Below are 21,795 nucleotides of genomic sequence, written 5' to 3' on the forward strand. Positions count from 1 at the left end.
AACCAGAGTTTTTCAAATTAAGTACTGTATTTTGCACATATTGTCACTCTAGCAGTTTAAAAATGATAGAACTGTTGTTACAGGTGGTCTATAGAGCTCTGTGCTTCCAGATCCAGTCTTATGTAATGTTGCATCCTGCCAGGCTAGTACTGACAATCATGCAGCCCTGTGTATAAAGATTGTCCACATCTTCTTTAGATTGTAAGCTCTTCCGAGCAGGGACCGTCCTTAATTGTTAATTTGTACAGCGCTGCGTAACCCTAGTAGCGCTCTAGAAATGTTAAGAAATGTTAAGTAGTAATCTTCTCAAACATCTTACATCTTTACTGGTTATTGATTTAGTTTGAAGCAATCTATTGCTAAAGCTACTGCAGTGGACAGTTCAAGAAAACTCTGCATCTACTATTCCAGTAACCAATGGAACAAGTCTAAGTGTTTTGAAAATGAGCCCCATAGTAACAAGTGGCAGCAGATAAAGACCTGAACAGTCCATTCAGTCTGCCCAACTGTCATACTCATTATCAATTCAAGATTAAATCAACAATGAATGTGATGTACAATACTTGATCATATTCTTTCTGGGACTTAGACCATAGAAGTCCACTGGGCCACGTCCTTTCATTCCAAAAAGACTGGAGGCAATTTACAATTTGTAAAAATAGGCCCTATTGAAAGGAATGGGACTCAGTTAAACAAGGTGTTTTAATTCACCTTAATACAGACTAATAAATGAGCCTATTAAAGCAATGGTTCTCAACCCAGTCCTTAGGGCAGACCCAGCCAATCAGGTTTTCCACAGACAGCGCAGGCCCTACAATTAGGCTGGCATAAGGAGCTGTCCAAGGCTGGATCTTTGGGCAGGTGGGTGAGGGCAGCAAGAAACAGGAAGATGTAGTCAGAGCAAAACAACAGATCCTGACAACCATAGGAGCCAATTTTTCAAATTTATTGGGGGGTGCTAAGCCCAATGGAAATAATCACTCCCTGGACACATACAAGGAAATTTTCCAATGTTGGGGGGGGGGGGGGGGTGCTCAAGCACCCACAGAGTCGGCTCCAATGCTGACAACCACACAAAAGAAACAAGGAGGTTGGGCAGTTTTCGAGTAGCCCATTTACCCAGATTTCTCCTATAAATGGTTAGGGCTGGCTCCTATGAAAATGGCTACTCACGAGAGAGTTCTGCATTTTAATACCATACCTCCAACCCCCACTGGCCAAGAGTGCCCCGAGAACTGGGCTGAGAACCACCGAGGTCAATTATAAAATCTTCTAGATTATTATTATTATCATCATCATTTGTATAGCGCTACCAGAGCGGACGCATACAGCCCTGAACACCTGACATAGAGAGACAGTCCCTGCTCGATAGAGCTTACAATCTAAAAATAACACAGACAAGACAATTAAAGGGGGGGGGGGAAGTACTGGGTGAGAAGGAACATGGGGAGGTAATTGAATAATAGCTAGGAGCCAAAAGCAGTGGTGAAAAAGGTGGGGTTTCAGCACAGATTTGAAAACAGGTAGAGATAGAGCTAGACGTACAGATACAGTAAAAATACGTATTGCAACACTGAAGAGTCAAGAATAAAATCTATGAAACCTACCTGAAGTCGATCGAACTACTTCACCCCACACTCCGACGTTTCTGTGAAATACTCTCGCGAGGAATTTGAAACTGCGCGCGCTACCGTACTGAAGTCTCGCTTCCTCCCCAATTCCCGAGTTGCTCTCGCGAGACCAGCCCGGAAAGTTTAGCTTTCACCAACTACTTGGCTCCATTCACGCAGCGGGTCGCTTGAAAATAAAGTAGGCTGCGCGCGAGCAGCAATGCGCAGCTGGTGCAGGGGGAGGCAAGGCGCGAACGAGAAAGAACTGGCATTTTCGCCAGTCGCGGCACCTGTGTGTGCCAGTGCCTAGGCTAAGACATAAGTGCAGTCCCGCCCCGTCTTTCCCCTCCGTCCCTGACAGCTGCGCGCTTTGTGATGTATAACAAAACAAAAACAAACAAACAAGGGGGAAAAAAAAAACTACGACTCCCGTGATGACACAGGGTTTGAGCGACCGCTTGGGTCCTGAAGCCGGCAGTGGTGAGTAAAGATGGCCGCCGGGAAGTCGCGGTATCCGGGTTAGATGCGAAGCTTGGTGGTTGCGCTGTCCTCCTGCGCTCTGTCGCCGACCCCCGGCCGCTTCTCCTCTTCCGTCACTCCCCCTGCTCGCAGCCTCAGCCGTCAACCAAGGGGAGGGCGGCTATCATGATGGAGCAGGACCTGGGCGCTAAGCGGGCCGAGTCGGCCAGGTTGCGTCGGACTGAGCAGCTGCGGCGCTGGAAGGGCTCCGAGACCGAGCTGGTGGTGGTGCCATCGCCGTCACTCCGACAGAAGCGCGTCCGGGTCCGCTTTGAAGACGGCGCTGTGTTTCTGGCGGCCTGTTCCAGCGGGGATACCGAGGATGTGAAGAAGCTGCTGTTGCAAGGAGCCGACATTAACACCGTGAACGCGGATGGGCTCACCTCTCTCCATCAGGTACAGGGTGATCCCTGCAAAATGCTTTATCCTGTGTCAATAAGGGCGATATTCATACATCACAATCTAAACACTTTCCCAACTCCCCTCGACTTTTTGTTTTGCATGCATGTATATTATAATTCAGGATCTGGAATCTCTCGCAGAATGCATTATTAAGTGCACTCGCAAATCCCAGAAACTGCGATTGTACATCAAACTCTGATCTAAAAGTGAGGTTCATTTCTATTACTAACACTGTAATCTCCAAGGTCCTAGAATAAAAAAACAACAAAAAAATCAAACAAACATTATCAAGATAACCGGCTTTTACACCGTCCCGATGCGTGATCATAGAGTACACCCTAATCAGAATTCTTATTATTTATTTTATTAGGATTTATTTACCACATTTTTGAAGGAATTCACTGAAGGTGGTGTACAGTAAGAATAGATCAAACATGAGCAGGAGACAATTAGAGCAGTAAAAATATTCGAACAACAATACAAAGTATGGCATGGTATACTACTTGCAATGTACTAGAACATTATAATTGGTAGTGAAGGGTAAGGGAAAGTTGTAACATATAAATGAGTAAGAAAGTAGGAAGAATTAGAAAGTAAGGTAATTGATTTGAAGAAAGTTGCACGTGAGATCAGAGAGATGGTTAAATATGATCTCAGCTACAGTTGGAGTGGATTAACAGCAATATTAACATTTGGTCAAGTATTATATTTGACAGAGCAATACCAGTCTCATTACCTTCTAACTCTTCTTACTCTCTTACCTATCTATATGTTACATCTTTACCTTTCACTATCAATTAAAATGCTCTATTACATGTAATAGAGCATTTTGAGATGGGAAACTTATTTGCCATTGACACCTTCAAATTGACCTACAGGTAAACCCCCGGATTCTATATGTGGCAACTAAAGTTCTGCGTGCAAATCAGTGTGCATTGCTGACTTGTGCCCAACTGATTTATTAGTGTGCCAATAACTGGTAACAACCAATTATCAGCATCAATTGGCCTTAATTTGGAGTTACGTGCACATTGTATTCTGATTCACAGGATTATTTATGGTGAAGTTCCTGGATACATGTTAGATCTACGGTAATTGACCTACCACCCAGAAACAGTTCCAGTCTTTCCCGTTCTTACTTAAACTTACATTATCCAGTCTGCAACGGTCTTAAATACAAGTCTACCAACGCATCCAGTTTCTCCTTCATAGGAACCCAGCTCTGGAATGCACTACCTAAATTCTTAAAATCAACTCAGAACCATCTAAATTTCAGGAAATTATTGAAGACCACCTTGTTCAAGAAGGCCTACTTTCCTGACTCAACCTAATTTACCTCTTCTTTTATTACAGCAAAATCCATGGGCTCTACGTTTCTTACTCACTTTGTCTATATGATACGTAAACGTTTTCTATTTTACTATTACATTGTTTAATTGTATTTTAATGCACTGTAGTTTTCCCTACAGTCCTGTGTAAGCCACATTGAGCCTACTACTAGTGGGAAAATATGGGGTATGAATGTGTTAAATAAATAATACTGTGCAGAGAACACCGATAGCACATAATTTCAAGAGGGTGTTTTGAGGGGCGTTCCTAGAATTTACATGCATTTTTACAGAATAGGTTTGATCGGTTCCTTTTTATACCTGCTTTCAGCAGGCATAATTGCTAGCACTTAGGCATCATTTATGTGCTTAGAGCTATTTTATAAAGGATGCAGATCCTTTATAGATGTACTTAAATTTCTCAGCACTGATTTTGTTTTTTGGCACTATTTTTAGAATCTAGGCCACAATGTAATGTAGGTTGTAATTGGATATGTTATCTTGATTATTTGTTAGTTTTCATTATTATTTCTTTTTTTTCACCTTTGTGGTCTGTTTTGTTTTTCTTATTGAGTTTTTTGTGTACCTATTGTTGTTACTTAAAAAATTTAAAAAAAAATTTTAATCGATACAATAACGGCCAAAATGAATCTGTAACTGTATATTTGTTAATTACATTCCAAAGGCAAATTATATCATTTTTGATATTATGTACTCTATAGATTAAAAAAAAAATGCTTAACAAAAATATACTAATTAATTATCACATTTCTGACTTGGTAAAATTGCATTCAGATCTCTGCCATTGTATTACCACAAGTGGACAATGAAGTGTTTATGGACATTGCTTGTAAAATATGATTGCAGTACTCCATTTTAACTATTGTGTGTAAACATTAGTTTTATTAATATCTAAAATAACTTATATTAGCTGCAGACATGATTTATAGTCAATAGTAAAATGTATTGTCTTATTCAGATATTTATCATGTATATTAAGAAAAATATGGAATTTTTCCATTATTTTATTGTTGGTTATAACACAGCGAAGGCATTAAACCGAGTGTAAAAAGTTTAGGTCCCTTTTCCTAAAGCTTAGTGTACACTAATTGCAAAGAAGCCCATTTTATGCTAGTAGTATAACAGCATAAAATGGCATTAAATGCTAACCTTTTACTAAAGCTTAGCATTTAGCATGCACTGAGCTTTAGTAAAAGGGCCCCTTTATCTCTTAGGGCCCTGTTTAGTAAGCCGCCTTATATTCTCATTAACGTTTTTAGTTCGCGTTAACCATATACGTACCTACAATATCCCTATAGGCACCTACGCAGTTTTTTTATGTATTTATTTTTTGATTTTGCTCACACCTTTTTCAGTAGAAACTCAAGGTGAGTTACATTCAGGTTCACTGGCTATTTCTCTGTCCCAGGAGGGCTCACAATCTAAGTTTGTACCTGAGGCAATGGAGGGTTAAGTGACTTGCCCAAGGTCACAAGGAGCAGCAGTGAGATTTGAACCGGCCACTTTTGGAGTGCAAGACCGGTGCTCTAACCACAAGGCCACTCGTCCACTAATGTGCACGATAATTGTTGGCGCCTTAAAAATGCAAACGCGCCTTAGTAAGCAGGGCCTTTAAAGTATCCATAGCAAATTTTTTTGCAATTAACTGATTCATAAACATATTTTATTATCTTTGATAATGGGGTTATTTATTATGATTTCCATATGCACTTGGATTAAGATTGGTTAATTGTTCTTTTTGTGTGTAAAACTATAGTTGGTGCTTGTTAACCTCTTTTTGGAAATATTTTGCATTTGTGGGATAAATTTGTGGAAATAAAGATCAACAAAGAAGTAGATGATAACTTTTTATTGGAGGAATTGACTGCATGTGGCGAGCTATTTCATCAAGTCAATACTAAATGAGCTAAGCATGTGCCAATTATGAATGAAATTTTCAAATCTGCTTTGGAGTTGAGAGAGTTGTATTTCTGGAAAGAAAGAGGAACCTTGTTTTTACAAGACTACCCTGTTTTCAACAAATACTGAAGGCTGCAGTGAAGTTTGTTGAAACTGTCCTGTTGCATCTTGAAAACATTTGCTGTAGTAATTCTGGCACTGCAGCTAGCTATATTGGGTGCTTTAACATGACAGCTCCTTGGTCTTCACTCCCAGTCATCTAGGGTCGCCAACAGGTCAGGTGATCAGGATACCCCTGATGAATATCCATGAGACAGATTTGTATGCCTACTGCCTCCGTTGTGGAATGTATAATGAACTTTATTATATTTGAAACGTGCAGTGGTTGGAATGGTTCTACAGTATTGGTCAGTGCAGGCACAAGGTTTCTGAGCACACATCACCTTTAAACATGTTTTTTTTATTTTGGGCTTATGTATAGAAATGTAATGACATATTTGTTTGATATTAACCAGCAATTGGATATTAGATTTATGTACCCATATTGATGTGTGAGGTGAAGAATATCATCAGTTATAAATATTTTCTCCCACTGAAGTATTTGCAAATGGATATTTATTAGTGCTATCCTGAAAACTTGACACTTTGGTGGCCCTCAAGGGCTAGGAGTGAAGAACAATCATACAGTTGGTAATTTAGTATTGTAGTAGCATTGGCTTTTTATTGTTGTTTGTCTTTGATCAGAAAGCTTATTTAATAAGTATTTGGGTCCTAGTGTTTGAAACCACATTCTTTTTTGTTTGTTTTTGTGATCTGGTTGCTGATGGTAGCTGCCCTTGTAAGGTCAGGAGAAATTGGTGGATTCAGCACAGTTACGTTTGAGGATATGGTATCAGCCAGGGGAAGTCTTGTCTCACCAATTTGCTTTATTCCTTTAAGATGTGGATAAAGGTGAGCCAGTTTTTTTTTTTGTTACATTTGTACCCCGCGCTTTCCCACTCATGGCAGGCTCAATGCGGCTTACATGGGGCAATGGAGGATTAAGTGACTTGCCCAGAGTCACAAGGAGCTGTCTGTGCCTGAAGTGGGAATTGAACTCAGTTCCCCAGGACCAAAGTCCAGCACCCTAACCACTAGGCCACTCCCAGTTGATATAGTGCAGTGATGACGAACCTTTCAGAGACCGAGTGCACAAACAGCAACCCAAAATCTAATTATTTATCGCAAAGTGCCATTCCCCCTCCCCCCAAGTTCCAGGGTCCCCCTCCCTCTCAGTTCAACAGGATCCCCCCTCCCTCTGAGTTCCACAGGGTCCCTCTCCCTCTCAGTTCCAGGGTTGTTGTGGGAGGAACCAGAATGTTGCTCATTCAATGACTGTCTATCAGCATTTACCTACTACTGTGGTAGCCAATCTTTGTGCCCCACAAACGGAACGGTGTTTTATTTAATCCTGCAGTGCTGTCATAGTGAAAACACACCAGCAACCCTACATGGAGGCTGGTCTGACATGGAAAACCAATGGCGTCAAAGACAAAAGCTTTTCCAGAGCAGCCCGCCCTCCGTCCGAGTACCAGGGCCCCCTCCGAAATTTAAAAGTCATACCTGGTTGGGGTTAAGGCGGCGTTGGCGGCAGCAGCAGCAGCAGTGAAAAGCGTGCTGACTCGGCGCGCCTTCAGCCTTCCCTTCTGTCTCTCAAGCTCTGTGGTCCTGCCCTTGCGGAAACAGGAAATGAGGGCGGGACCTGGTGCTCGGGGGGGGGAGGGGGCCTGGAACTGACTGAGGTGACGGCACGCGTGCCAACAGAGAAGGCTCTACGTGCCCTCTCTGGCACGCGTGCCATAGGTTTGCCATCACTGATATAGTGTATCGAGATTTTCAGAAAGCTTTTCACAAAGTTCCTCACGAGAGACTCCTGAGAAAATTAGAGTTGTGGGATAGGAGGCAATGTTCTGTTGTGGAGTAGGAATTGGTTATTGGACAGAAAGCAAGGGATAGGGTTAAATGGCCATTTCTCTCAATGGAGGAGGGTGAATAAAGGAGTGCCACAGGGATCTGTACTGGGACTGGTGCTATTTAACATATTATAAATGATCTGGAAATCGGAATGACAAGTGAGGTGATTAAATTTGCAAATGACACAAAACTATTCAAGGTTGTTAAAACACTTGTGGACAGTGAAATATTGCAGGAAGACCTTAAGAAACTGGAAGACTGGGCATCCAAATGGCAGATGAAATTTAATGTGGACAAATGCAAAATGATGCACATTGGGAAGAATAATCTGAATCATTGTTACCTGATGCTAGGGTCCACCTTGGGGGGTCAGCACCCAAGAAAAAGATCTAGGTAGTGGTGTAAACAATACACTGAAATCTTCCGCCCAGTGTGTGGCGGCAGCCAAAAAAAGCAAACGATGCTAGTAATTATTAGAAAAGGGATGGTAAATAAGACTAAGAATACTATACTGCCTCCACCTTGCCTTGAGTATTGTGTTCAGTTCTGGTCGCCTCAAAAAAGATATAGCGGAATTAGAAAAAGTTAAAAGAAGAGCGACCAAAATGATAAAGGGGTTGGAACTCCTCTCATATGAGGAAAGGCTAAAGAAGTTGGGGCTCTTCAGCCTGGAAAAGAGACGGCTGAGGGGAGATATGCTTGAGGTCTACAGAATCCTGAGTAGTATAGAAATGAATTGATTTTTTTTTTTGTTTTTTTTACTGTTTCGAAAAGTACAAATTGAGGGGACACTCAGTGAAGTTACATGGAAACACTTTTAAAACTGGAGAAAATATTTTTTCACACAACTAATAGTTAAGCTCTGGAACTCTTTGCCAGAGGATGTGGTAACACCAGTTAGCGTATCTGGGTTTAAAAAAGATTTTGACAAGTTCCTGGAGGAAAAGTCCTTAGTCTGTTATTGAGACAGATGTGGGGAAGCCACTGCTTGCCCTGGGATTGGTAGCATGGAATGTTGCTACTGTTTGGGTTTCTGCCAGGTTCTTGTGACCTGGACTGGCGGCCACTGTTGGAAACAGGATACTGGGCTAGATGGACCATTGGTCTGACTCAGTATGGCTATTATTATGTTCTTATGATATGTTATTGTGCCTAACAGTGTATACTAAAATAAAGACTGTCTTGTCTTTTATAATGTAACCATGTCTTGTAACCTATTACTTTCGGAGGCTGTGCATTTTGGAAACAGCTTGTTAAAAAAAAAAAAAAAAAAAGGTTGGCCCTCCAATCATGGAACTATGATCTTAATAGTACTGTGCTGTCCAAGGCAGATTTGGTTCCCTCTACTTCTGGAGTTGTCCTCCAAAGATCCACGAAGATTGGACTGTTTTCTGACCCTCATAATGTAGAACGAGGAGTCCTTTCTGCATCCCAACCTCCGGACCCTGGCCTTCATGGCCTGTATGTTGAGAGTGTAGAATTCATGTGCCTGAGAATGTCTCCAGAATTTTTTTTTCCAGGAAAGATTCCACTAAGAGGTATTATTCTTATAAATGGAGATGGTTTGTAATCCAGGGCGAGGCATTAAGATTTGCTTACTTGTCCTATTCGGAAGCTGCTCAAGTACCTCCTAAACCTCTTGAGTCTAGTTTAAAAACCAACTCTGCAAGGGTTCATCTCTCAGTAATTAGTGCATATCGTACTTGTGTGGAGGACAAGCCCATCTCTGTAGAGTCTCTAGTTCTCTTTGAGCCTCACCGCCCACCCCCCCTGCTGTCAAACCTCCCAAAGTGTCGTGAGATCTCAACGTTCTCACCCAGCTGATGAAAGCTCTGCTTGAGCCACTAGACTCCTGACAGCTGAAGTACCTCTTGTTTTTGTTGGCGTTCACTTTAGCTTGCAGAGTGGGTGAGCTTCAGGCCCTAGTAACTGATCCGCCGTATACTAAATTTCATCATCACAGGGTAGTCCTCCTCAAACATCCTAAGTTCCTTCCATAGGAATTCTATCCTAATCAGTCAATTGTTCTACCATCATTCTTCCCAAAACCACATGCCCGTCCTGGCAAAAGTGCACTGCATACCTTAGACTGCAAGAGAGCTTTAGCCTTCTAGCTGGAGTGGATTAAAGCCCATAGGCACAGGCCATCCAGCTTTTTGGTGGTTTTCATCCCAATCGGATGGGGACAGCCACTGGTAAGCACACTTTATCCAATTGGCTAGCGGATTGCATCTCCTTCACTTATACCCAGGATGGTGTGACTCTGGAGGGTCATGTCCCGGTTCATAATATCGAAGCCATGGCTGCGACAATAGCCCATGAGTTCAGCCTCCAATGTGGGGATTTGCAAGGCTGCAACTTGGTCTTCAGTTCACACATTCACATCTTATTACTGCCTGAAGCAAGATATCCGTTGCAACAGTCGGTTTGATCAGACAGTCCTATAGAATTTGTTTCGTATCTAGAATCCAACTCCATCCTCCTAGGGCCTATCCTATTCAGTCCAGGCTGCACCTCCATACCAGTTTCCACTTACTCTGAACCAATTAACCTCAAAACAGTCTTGCTGTTGTGGGACTCTATTCTCCCACTGTTGTTGTTTTCAGTGAGCCTAGTAGCGAGGGATTCCTAGATATAAGAATACCACTGTCCCGCTTGTCCTTGGAGAAAGTGAAGTTACTTACCTGTAGCAGGTGTTCTGTGAGGATAGCAGGACAGGTATCCTTACAATCCTCCTACCTCTTGTCCAGCTATTATATGTAACTGAAGGTCCTGCGCTCACACGGGTGGGAAGGCACTCATGCATGCGCGGTAAGGCCACTGCCAAAAACCTCTGAAAGTTGCAGAGTGCTGGGTAGCATTGCACATTGGTCTTCGTCGGATGACATCACCCAGATGCAAGGATACCTGTCCTGCTGTCCTCAGAGAACACCTGCTTACAGGTAAGTAACTTTGCTTTCTCCACATGAGCAAGATTGTTGTTTTTCTGTCGTCATCAGTGGTCATGTTTATTTCAATCTGATCTTGAGTAATATATATTTGATATCCTAATGTGGATTGTTTACCCATTTGTTTTGTGTGCTTTGTTTTGCTTTTCCTAATAGGACGAGCTTTCCTTTAAAGGGCACCATGGAAAATTAAACAGATGTATAGCTCTTTCAGTGAGCCACTCTGCGGTGGCATAATAGCAAGGTCATATCTACCAGTGCTGGCACTTGCTAGTGATGACAGTTGCAAAGTTATTTTGGGACTCTGTTGGCTTTGTTCTCTGCCACTTCCTGCCTTGGATCATAGATTTAATCCTGACACCTATCAGCTGTCAGTTGGTTTTCCTTTATTGGGAGAAAGCTGGTCCATTTACAGGGCATCTGAGTATGCCACTAATACCTCCCCCCCAAAAAAAAAATCTTTGTGAGTTACACAGCTACAAAATTCTGTAATCTACAAGCCCAGTAAGGATCAAGGCATAGACATACTCCCAGCATTGCTATCTCAGGAGCACTGATTCTGTCTTTGGCTCAAGTCTTTTTCTGTCTTTTCTAGGGAATTTTCTGTAAACCTAGAGCATTCTATTTGCAATATTGCTGCTTTTCTTGAAACAATGGCCACCAAACCCCAGTATGCCTTTAGTAAGTGGAAATGATAGAAGGATAGTACCAACCAATTTGGTAGTTAGTTAGTTGGTTATTAATCACCTTTATAAAGAAATTTACCCAAGGCGGTGTACAGCTCGTCATAAACTTACACTTTTGTTAACAACATTTCGGTAGTGAAATGATCAAACATAAGTATAAATACAATTAATGAAGCAGATTTAGAGATGGCAGATTGAATTCTAGAAATAGAAGTAACATTTATTTAATACATGACATAGCATCAGCAATAAACACAATTAAACAGCACAGTAGAACAATTAAATGTTAAATATGATAAATGACAGCAGAATACAACTAATTAATCATAATAGGAAGCATGGAAAGCATATTTGAAAAACATAGATATGATATTTACAATATCAACACAATACAAATGAAACACCTTAATAGGTACGCATTAGAATATGCTGATGATTTAGATATGATAAACATTATGGGCTCCTTTTACAAAGTGATGCTGAATGCGAAGAAGCCCATGGGAATTGAATGGGCTTCTTTGCACTCAGAGTGCACTGCTATTCAGTAGCACCACTTTGTAAAATGAGCCCTATGCCTGCACAGTACAAATGCCAAACTCCTCTGAGAAAAACTGCACTGGCTCCCAATCAAAGAACGTGTTGCTTTTAAAATTTGCACCCTGGTTCATAAAATTATCTACGGCAAAGCCCCGGGATATATGACAGACCTCATAGACCTGCCAACCAGAAACACAAGATCTGCACGAACATACCTAAATCTTCATTACCCAAGAAGCAAAGGACTCAAATACAAATCAATGTATGCATCCAGCTTTTCCTATTTAAGCGCACAACTATGGAACGCACTGCCAAAAATAGCAAAAACAACGTACGACCACCTAAATTTCCGGAAAGAACTAAAAACACACCTGTTCAGAAAGGCATATCCCACCAACCCAACATAAAAGCATGAGGACCTGCAACAAAACAAAACCAAAGATCGGAATGGACATACCCCAACTCCCCTCTTCCTCCCTTAATCTCCCATTATACCTACCTTACTTGAACCTCATTCTTCCACAATAGCACCTTGTATTTGTTCATGACGGAACTGGCGAACACCACTACGGTACTATGTAAGCCACATTGAGCTTGCAAATAGGTGGGAAAATGTGGGATACAAATGTAACAAATAAATAAAATACCTGAATAGGCACACATTGGAACACTCAAGTTAATATAGCTATGATGCTTATAATGTCAGTTTGAATAAAATTAAACATTTTAATAGGCAGCTGTGAGGGCAAATACAGTTGAGACATATAAGGTAGATGGACAAGCTAGACTGGACAAAATCATTGGGATAAATAGACGGGTTTCAAAATTGAAGACAAATTATATGTACAGTTGAAAAGGGCGTGAGGAATGGTCCTAGTTACAGGGTATGTGGCAAGCTTTAAGTTGTTTGTGCAGAAGCCAGTGGAGTTTAGTTTTTCCGTGGTGCAAGTGAGCAGGTGTTCAGATTTTGAGTTTCAGGACTTGTTGGGTGTGGAGTGCTGAGTTTGCGGTTGCTTGAGGGTAAGTCAGTGCAGTAAGCTGTAGATTGGTGGCATAAATCGTTGGAGAGTTCCTTGGATAAGGTTGCTCCTGTTTGTATATATGAATTTAAGCACAAGACTTTATCACCATTTATATATACTGGAATTCAGGTCACATAAGCGCAAGTTGCAAAGAAAGGAGAGACGTTGGAGACGGAGTCCTGATTCTTATACGTAAAAGGAGTATTATGTGGCTTGAATTTTATAAAAAGGTTGTGGTAGCTGCAAAAAGAGTGTTTTTTGATGACAGGATTTTGTGGGCGCCTTCTCAAATAAAGGAGTTGTTTGCTGTGGTTGAGTCTTTAGTTGTCCCTTAACCGATTGAGAATTCTTTTCCCTCTAGTCAGCGGTTGGCTGATTATTTTCAAGCCAAAGCACGTGGACTTGTTGAATCATGTTCAGTAGATGTAGGCAGAGTTGTGCTCTGATTTTTCAGCCCGTCGATTACATAACAACATAAAACTTAAGAGTAGCCATTCTGGGTCGGAACAGTGGTCCATCTAGCCCAGTATCCTGTTTTCCAAACAGTGGCCAAGCCAGTCACAAGTACCGTTCAGAAACCCAGTTAGCGGCAACATTCCTTGCTACCAATCCCGGGGCAAGCAGTTGCTTCCCCCATGTCTTTCTCAATAGCAGACTATGGAATTTTCCTCCAGGAATTTGTCCAAACCTTTTTTAAACCCAGATACGCTAACCGCTATTATTACATCCTCTGGCAAAGAGTTCCAGAGCCTAATTATTCGTTGAGTGAAAAAATATTTCCTCTTATTTGTGTTAAAAGTATCACCATGTAACTTCATTGAGTGTCTCCCTAGTCTTTGTACTTTTTGAAAGAATAATGTAGTCTTCCCCCTCAGCTACCTCTGTTCCAAGCTGAAGAGCCCTAACCTCTTAAACATTTCCTCATATGAAATAAGTTCCATCCCCTTAATCATTTTGGTTGCCCTTCTTTGAACCTTTAATGCCGTTGTATCTTTATTTAGAGTCATTCCGTGTCAAGTGGACCAGGGGTCCCCACCTCACCATCTCAGATTTTGATGAAATTTGGTACATAGTTTCTTTATGATAAAAAACTAAGCTGTGCAAAATTTTAGTTCAAAAGACTAAAAATTGGAGGTTCTAGGGGACCTCAAGTAAAGGGTTACAAAATGTCGCCTGAGCAAAAATGACATTTTGGGCCAACTTCCAGAAGCTGTAAAACTGGAAGTTTTAGTAGTACAAGGGGGATATTTGGAGAACCTGCACTACTTTTAGGGCTTAATGAACTGGCAAAACCCCATGTTCCTAGTCCTCTTACTTTTTGAATGGTTTAGGCTCAAACTTTGCCACAAAAACTGCAAAAACCAATTTACAGCGATGTTGAGGCTGCTGTAGTTTCTAAACTAGTTGGCCTTTCAGGTTGATTTTTGGTAGGTGTACTAAATGTACGGCTGTAATGTGGCCTTCCAATTTGCAGCACTTTCCTTCAAGTGGTTGAAAAATTATAAGCGTTCAAAGTTGGTATAAAAAGCATTTTTGCCCATATTGGGCTATCTTTGATGCCCTTGATCTCCAGTGGGACAGCTTCAATATTCTTTCTTTTAGCACCATTAGAAAGAGCAGATTTCCTTCTATCAGAATATGTAGTTTTCATTTTGGAGTCTCTTCATATAAGGATTGCAAAAATGCCCTCAAATGTTTGCGGGCAGCAGCCTGTGATTTCTTCACTACACCCTTGATACTGTTGCAGGAATGGAGGCATGAATTTGTGATGCTTCAGGAGTCAGACAGCACACACCAGTATGAGAGAAAAATCTTCTTTATTTGCCAGCAAACAAAGCAAGACATCAGTTCTAGCTCTCTTCTCTTTCTCTCAGCTCTCTGTGTCTTTGTCTCAGCTGCTTCTCTTCTTATGCTGTCTTCTCCTTCTTCTGTCTGTTCCTTCTGTCCTTCTCTTTCTTCTGAGCTCCTTCTGACGTAAACTGCTTCTGCTCCTACTTAAATAGGGTCCTAAGCCCTCCTCCTAGCCTAGCCCCCTTTACTCCCAATTGGTTAAGAAATTGATTGGCTACCTTGCCTCAACCAATCATTACTTTTGAAATATCAGTTACATAGGTTCCAGACATCCTAAACTGACCTCTGACCTGGGGCCCCTTAAGCCAGACATTTGGTCTCCAGTCTCTTACATGTTATTATGATTGATTTCTCATATTCCTAGTACTAACTGCTAACTAAACTCTGGCATTCATTAAAGGGGTCAAAAGCCAATCTTACTTAATAGCATACATATCAGGTTATTACTTCCAGGAGGCCAGTCCTACACTTAGCTATAATTAATCAAGGAGAAGAGAGCTGACTAGTTCTGACCTCTTCACCTATCAGCTTATACATTGAACCAGCCAGAACTATGGCTAAGTCAAACCACATGTTGATCTCCTCAACTGCAGTCTTAAACAGCAGACAAAGAGTAATACAGAATTTAACAGATATTCTACACAGACACAAACCTTATTAATTTACACAGAATCAGTATTTCTTATAAGACATATTCTAAATATCAAAAACTTGTAAATACTAATCTATTGCCTCTCTCTCTAAATAGTATTTTCTATCTAAGCATTTTAAACTACAATTAATCATATGTCTGGCTCATTCCTTTATTCATTCATAATAGTTTACAGCTGTGCCAGCTAGCATTGGCAATTCACAAGGGACAGAGTTTCATTTCTCACTGACCTTTCCTAACCTTAGCTCGGCCAAGCTAGACATTGAAATAATATGAACCATCTGGCATACCTTCACTTTAGTTGCAAAGTAAAAAGTTAGAATTCTAACTTCAAGCTTTTAACAGAATTAACCCTTCATATGATTTCTTATATATGATTATGCCCATGGCTGCTTCAATACAAGTGTAGTAAAAGTGACTCTTCTTTGAAAAAGCACCAGTTTTTTAAAATTAAGAACACATTATGTTATAAAACTGTATTCAAGAAAACTAAAAAACAGGAATGTTTTTTAGGATGTGGAAGGATGAGGCCAGGTTTCATAACAGGTTTAAAGAAAACTGCAGTCAGTTAGGATGACCAACTTGGCCAATTATGATTGGTGGACCCTGTTGCAAGGCGTCTGAGTGTCTGTTGCTGGTGTTTCTTCACCCTTGCTACAGTATGACCTCTTAGTGAACTGTAGGCATCAAAGTAAGCCTAGCAACAGACACTCAGGAGCCAGGAGGTACCAGAAGCATACAATTGGGCAATGAAACAAACAATTCTGCCTTGCAACAGGGTTCACCAATCATAATTGGCCAAGTCTAACTGGCTAAAGAAGTTTTCTTTAAACATTATGTTATAATACAGTGTTCAAGTAAACTAAAAAACAGGGTGGAAACCATTGTATACATACTTCTTGTTGAAGAAACTCGCACCTGCACCGACAGGCTCATTTATATTGAATTAAATGCCACAAATGAAGATATTAATCACTTTAGACTGAAGTAAAATTTTACCCATTGAAAACCTGATTGCAAGAATAAATGCGTTTGTTGAACTGATGCTAATGGTCGGTCATCAATGGATCCAGAAAGATCAGATGAATTTCCACTTTGCTCAGTTGGCTGTTCAAGTACATCAGAGTGTCATTTACTGACATACAATAAAAATAAAGGTTTGAAATTAATTGAAGAGCTTCTGCCTGATCAACAGAAGTTGTTACAAGAGCGTTCTGGTCAACTTTTCGATGCTGGATCAACTATTTGCCTTCATCATGAATCCTTACTGTTGAAAAAGCTTGAATTTTTGCAAAGAACCTGCTGTAACCCATTTTCCAAAGGTGGTCATAATGCAAAAAGGGGCTTAAGAGTGCTGGATGACACACTAGCAGCCCAGCTAAAGGCCTTAACAAGCAAAATATTTGTGCCGGGTCAGAAACTATGTCCATCTTGTCGAAAAGACGTCAGTAACAGAGCTGCTGATTCTTTATCATCATCATCATCAACAGCAGATGATGAACACAGTGACATTTCTGGCAAGTTGAACACAAGTTTGACATCTCTTGGTATTTCTCCATTAAAGTTCAAAAAAGTCAGCAAGCGTGATGTACGAGGCTACACCAAGCGCAAAATCAGGCGAGTGCAAAATACTTTGAGTCATCATCTTGCAGTTGCTGGTGGCTTAGACCTAAATGAGTTTGAAACTCAACCTTCTACCAGTCAGAAATGTGACAAATGTTCTGATTATGATGACCTGCTAAACGAGTTGAAAAACAAAGTCCAAGTTTCAGCAAATCATGCAGAAAAACTGCAAATACTAACTTTAGCACCAAAAAGCTGGTCTATTGAAAGAACTGCCTCAGAATTCATGGTTTCAACTAGAATGGTTAAAAAAGCAAGAAATCTGAAATCAGTTTGTGGAATTCTGGCAAAACCAGACAAGAAGAAAGGTAAAGTTTTACCAGAAGAAACAGAAAAAAAAATTCTTGGCTTTTTTGAAGATGATGAATTCAGTAGACTGTGCCCAGGGAAAAAAGATTTTGTCTCTGTCAGAACTGGCACTGAAAAAATTCAAATGCAAAAGCGCTTGCTGCTTAGCAATCTAAAAGAAATGTATGTTGCATATCGTACTCGAAATGGGCCAGAAGTGGGTTTTTCCAAATTTTGTGAGCTAAGGCCAAAATGGTGTGTCACTGTTGGCTCATCTGGTATGCATTCAGTGTGTGTTTGTGTCATTCATCAAAATGTGAAGCTTATGCTTGCTGGAAGCCATCTGCTGAACGAAGATTACAAAGCACTGATGGCTAAAACTGTGTGCAATTTGGAATGCAAAGAATGCATGCTTCACAGGTGTGAAATATGTCCAGGTAAAGATGTGCTTGAAAATTACCTGACAGAAGTGTTCAGTGATGTTGACCCAGGTGAAACCGAGTTTAAGCAGTGGGTTCATACAGATCGCACCACACTGGAAACCAAACAGATGTATGTTGATGATTTTGCATCTGAGCTTGCCTTGAAAGTTTCAAACCTGTCAATTCACCATTACATTTCCAAACATCAGACACAATACTTAAAAACTGTTAAAGAAAACCTAAATCCTTGTTGTTCTCTTGGACTTTGCTGAAAACTACTCCTTTATTGTCCAAGATGCTGTTCAAGGTTTCCACTGGGAAAACAGTCAAGCTACACTGCATCCATTTGTTGTGTACTTCCGTGATGCTTCAAGTGAAATTCAGTGCATAAGTGTTTGCATAATAAGTGACAGCTTGCGGCATGATGCAGTTGCTGTACATGCATTCTTGGAAAAATTAATCGCGTTCTTGAAAAGCAAAATTGGAGAAATAAAATATGTAACATACTTTAGTGATGGCTCAGCTGCACAATACAAGAACTTCAAAAGCTTTGCCAACTTATGCTATCATCAAACAGAATTTGGAATAAGTGCACAGTGGAATTGCTTTGGCACAAGCCATGGCAAGTCACCATGTGATGCCATAGGTGGTACAACAAAGCGACTAGCTGCTCAGGCTAGTTTGCAACGACCAAAAAATAGCCAAATTCTCACAGCACAAGGCTTGTTTGAATTTTGTGATCAAAAAATAAATAAAATCAAGTTCATTTTTGTTTCCAAGGATGAAATTGAATCTTCAAGATCTGCACAAGAGGAAAGATTCAATAAAGCTTCCACAGTTGCTGGAACTCGTGAAAATCACCAATTTATTCCATTGACTTGAACCAAATTTCAGTCAGTAGAGTGTCAAATGATTCCTCCTCATTTGTTGTCAAACTTTGTCAGTCAGATGACCCAGTGAGTGTACCTGGCATAAATGTGTCTCAACTTCAGCCTGGGCAGTATGTTGCCTGTGTTTATGACAACAAATGGTGGATTGGCAATGTCTGTGACACATCATTTGAAGAACATGATGCCTTGGTCAACTTTATGCATCCATGCGGGCCTGCACGATCATTTCATTGGCCTAGCAGAAGAGATTCTTGTTGGATTTCTGAACAGCATATTCTAGCAGTTCTTCCAGTACCAGCAACTACAGCACTTGGACGACAGTATACATTTCCAGAAACAGCAGTGAAACTTATCAGTGAAAAATTCTTGTCACTTCAGCACTGAGGTTTTACTTGGGAACCATTAAGACACCCCCATTAGGCTTGAGAAACTAGGCAAAGACAACCAAATGAGGCTTGGGAACCTCAAGTAAGATGCCCACCTTCAGGCTTGGGAACCTGTGCCAAGTGGCTGGACTTGCCTGGCTATCGGGCGTGAACTCTTGGCGATGAGGTTGCCACTTCCTATTGAATTGGTAGTGGCGTAGCCACCATGGACCAACGCATGCTTAAAGCAACTGAGAGACTTATACAGCAATTAGAAACATTGATGGGCCCTATATCCGTTTCATCTATCATTCAACAATACTGGCCAAAAAACACTTTTTTTGCAATCCTTATATGGAGAGACTCCAAATTGAAAACTACATACAGTGGGGGAAATAAGTATTTGATCCCTTGCTGATTTTGTAAGTTTGCCCACTGACAAAGACATGAGCAGCCCATAATTGAAGGGTAGGTTATTGGTAACAGTGAGAGATAGCACATCACAAATTAAATCCGGAAAATCACATTGTGGAAAGTATATGAATTTATTTGCATTCTGCAGAGGGAAATAAGTATTTAATCCCTCTGGCAAACAAGACCTAATACTTGGTGGCAAAACCCTTGTTGGCAAGCACAGCGGTCAGACGTCTTCTGTAGTTGATGATGAGGTTTGCACACATGTCAGGAGGAATTTTGGTCCACTCCTCTTTGCAGATCATCTCTAAATCATTAAGAGTTCTGGGCTGTCGCTTGGCAACTCGCAGCTTCAGCTCCCTCCATAAGTTTTCAATGGGATTAAGGTCTGGTGACTGGCTAGGCCACTCCATGACCCTAATGTGCTTCTTCCTGAGCCACTCCTTTGTTGCCTTGGCTGTATGTTTTGGGTCATTGTCGTGCTGGAAGACCCAGCCACGACCCATTTTTAAGGCCCTGGCGGAGGGAAGGAGGTTGTCACTCAGAATTGTACGGTACATGGCCCCATCCATTCTCCCATTGATGCGGTGAAGTAGTCCTGTGCCCTTAGCAGAGAAACACCCCCAAAACATAACATTTCCACCTCCATGCTTGACAGTGGGGACGGTGTTCTTTGGGTCATAGGCAGCATTTCTCTTCCTCCAAACACGGCGAGTTGAGTTCATGCCAAAGAGCTCAATTTTTGTCTCATCTGACCACAGCACCTTCTCCTAATCACTCTCGGCATCATCCAGGTGTTCACTGGCAAACTTCAGACGGGCCGTCACATGTGCCTTCCGGAGCAGGGGGACCTTGCGGGCACTGCAGGATTGCAATCCGTTATGTCGTAATGTGTTACCAATGGTTTTCGTGGTGACAGTGGTCCCAGCTGCCTTGAGATCATTGACAAGTTCCCCCCTTGTAGTTGTAGGCTGATTTCTAACCTTCCTCATGATCAAGGATACCCCACGAGGTGAGATTTTGCGTGGAGCCCCAGATCTTTGTCGATTGACAGTCATTTTGTACTTCTTCCATTTTCTTACTATGGCACCAACAGTTGTCTCCTTCTCGCCCAGCGTCTTACTGATGGTTTTGTAGCCCATTCCAGCCTTGTGCAGGTGTATGATCTTGTCCCTGACATCCTTAGACAGCTCCTTGCTCTTGGCCATTTTGTAGAGGTTAGAGTCTGACTGATTCACTGAGTCTGTGGACAGGTGTCTTTCATACAGGTGACCATTGCCGACAGCTGTCTGTCATGCAGGTAACGAGTTGATTTGGAGCATCTACCTGGTCTGTAGGGGCCAGATCTCTTACTGGTTGGTGGGGGATCAAATACTTATTTCCCTCTGCAGAATGCAAATAAATTCATATACTTTCCACAATGTGATTTTCCGGATTTAATTTGTGATGTGCTATCTCTCACTGTTACCAATAACCTACCCTTCAATTATGGGCTGCTCATGTCTTTGTCAGTGGGCAAACTTACAAAATCAGCAAGGGATCAAATACTTATTTCCCCCACTGTATTCTGATAGAAGGAAATCTGCTCTTTCTAATGGTGCTAAAAGAAAGAATATTGAAGCTGTCCCACTGGAGATCAAGGGCATCAAAGATAGCCCAATATGGGCAAAAATGCTTTTTATACCAACTTTGAACGCTTATAATTTTTCAATCACTTGAAGGAAGGTGCTGCAAATTGGAAGGCCTCATTACAGCCGTACATTTAGTACACCTACCAAAAATCAACCTGAAAGGCCAACTAGTTTAGAAACTACAGCAGCCTCAACATCGCTGTAAATTGAGTTTTGCCGTTTTTTTGGCAAAGTTTGAGCCTAAACCATTCAAAAAGTAAGAGGACTAGGAACATGGGGTTTTGCCAGTTCATTAAGCCCTAAACGTAGTGCAGGTTCTCCAAATATCCCCCTTGTACTACTAAAACTTCCAGTTTTACAGCTTCTGGAAGTTGGCCCAAAATGTCATTTTTGCTCAGGCGACATTTTGCAACCCTTTATTTGAGGTCCCCTAGAACCTCCAATTTTTAGTCTTTTGAACTAAAATTTTTCACAGCTTAGCTTTTTATCATAAAGAAACTATGTACCAAATTTCATCAAAATCTGAGATGGTGAGGTGGGGACGACCTTTAAAATTGGTCCACTTGACACGGAATGACTCTTTATTTATTTATTGCAACCAGAATTGCACACGATACTCAAGGTGGTATACAATATATTGGAAAAAGCAGATCACATTAAACATACTAAGACAAAAACATTAAAAATAATAAATATATCATTATGGACACAGAAGGTTAAGCTAATGTATACCA

The 21,795-nt window shown here is 41.1% G+C and overlaps 2 protein-coding genes across 9 annotated transcripts in view; one reads left to right on the plus strand and one right to left on the minus strand.

The window, feature by feature from the left end:
• Nucleotides 1–2,089, minus strand: part of UBE2T (ubiquitin conjugating enzyme E2 T) — a 30,749-nt gene extending 28,660 nt beyond the window's left edge. The window contains exon 1 of one of the 2 annotated variants that reach the window (XM_030220582.1): nt 1,611–2,089. The gene's annotated coding sequence lies outside the window, so the exon portion shown is untranslated. Of the gene's footprint in view, nt 1–1,607 lie in introns of both variants that reach the window. The other variant, XM_030220581.1, reaches the window with a different exon arrangement.
• PPP1R12B (protein phosphatase 1 regulatory subunit 12B) overlaps nt 2,069–21,795 on the plus strand; it is a 219,397-nt gene continuing 199,670 nt past the window's right edge. For 6 of the 7 annotated variants that reach the window (XM_030220570.1, XM_030220572.1, XM_030220571.1 and 3 more), the window contains exon 1: nt 2,163–2,525. In XM_030220570.1, the coding sequence (XP_030076430.1) occupies nt 2,256–2,525 (270 nt within the window). In that variant the 5' untranslated portion in view covers nt 2,163–2,255. Of the gene's footprint in view, nt 2,526–21,795 lie in introns of all 7 variants that reach the window. The other variant, XM_030220573.1, reaches the window with a different exon arrangement.

Source organism: Microcaecilia unicolor, chromosome 12 (assembly GCF_901765095.1).
Source record: "Microcaecilia unicolor chromosome 12, aMicUni1.1, whole genome shotgun sequence".
NCBI classification, from domain to species: Eukaryota; Metazoa; Chordata; class Amphibia; order Gymnophiona; family Siphonopidae; genus Microcaecilia; species Microcaecilia unicolor.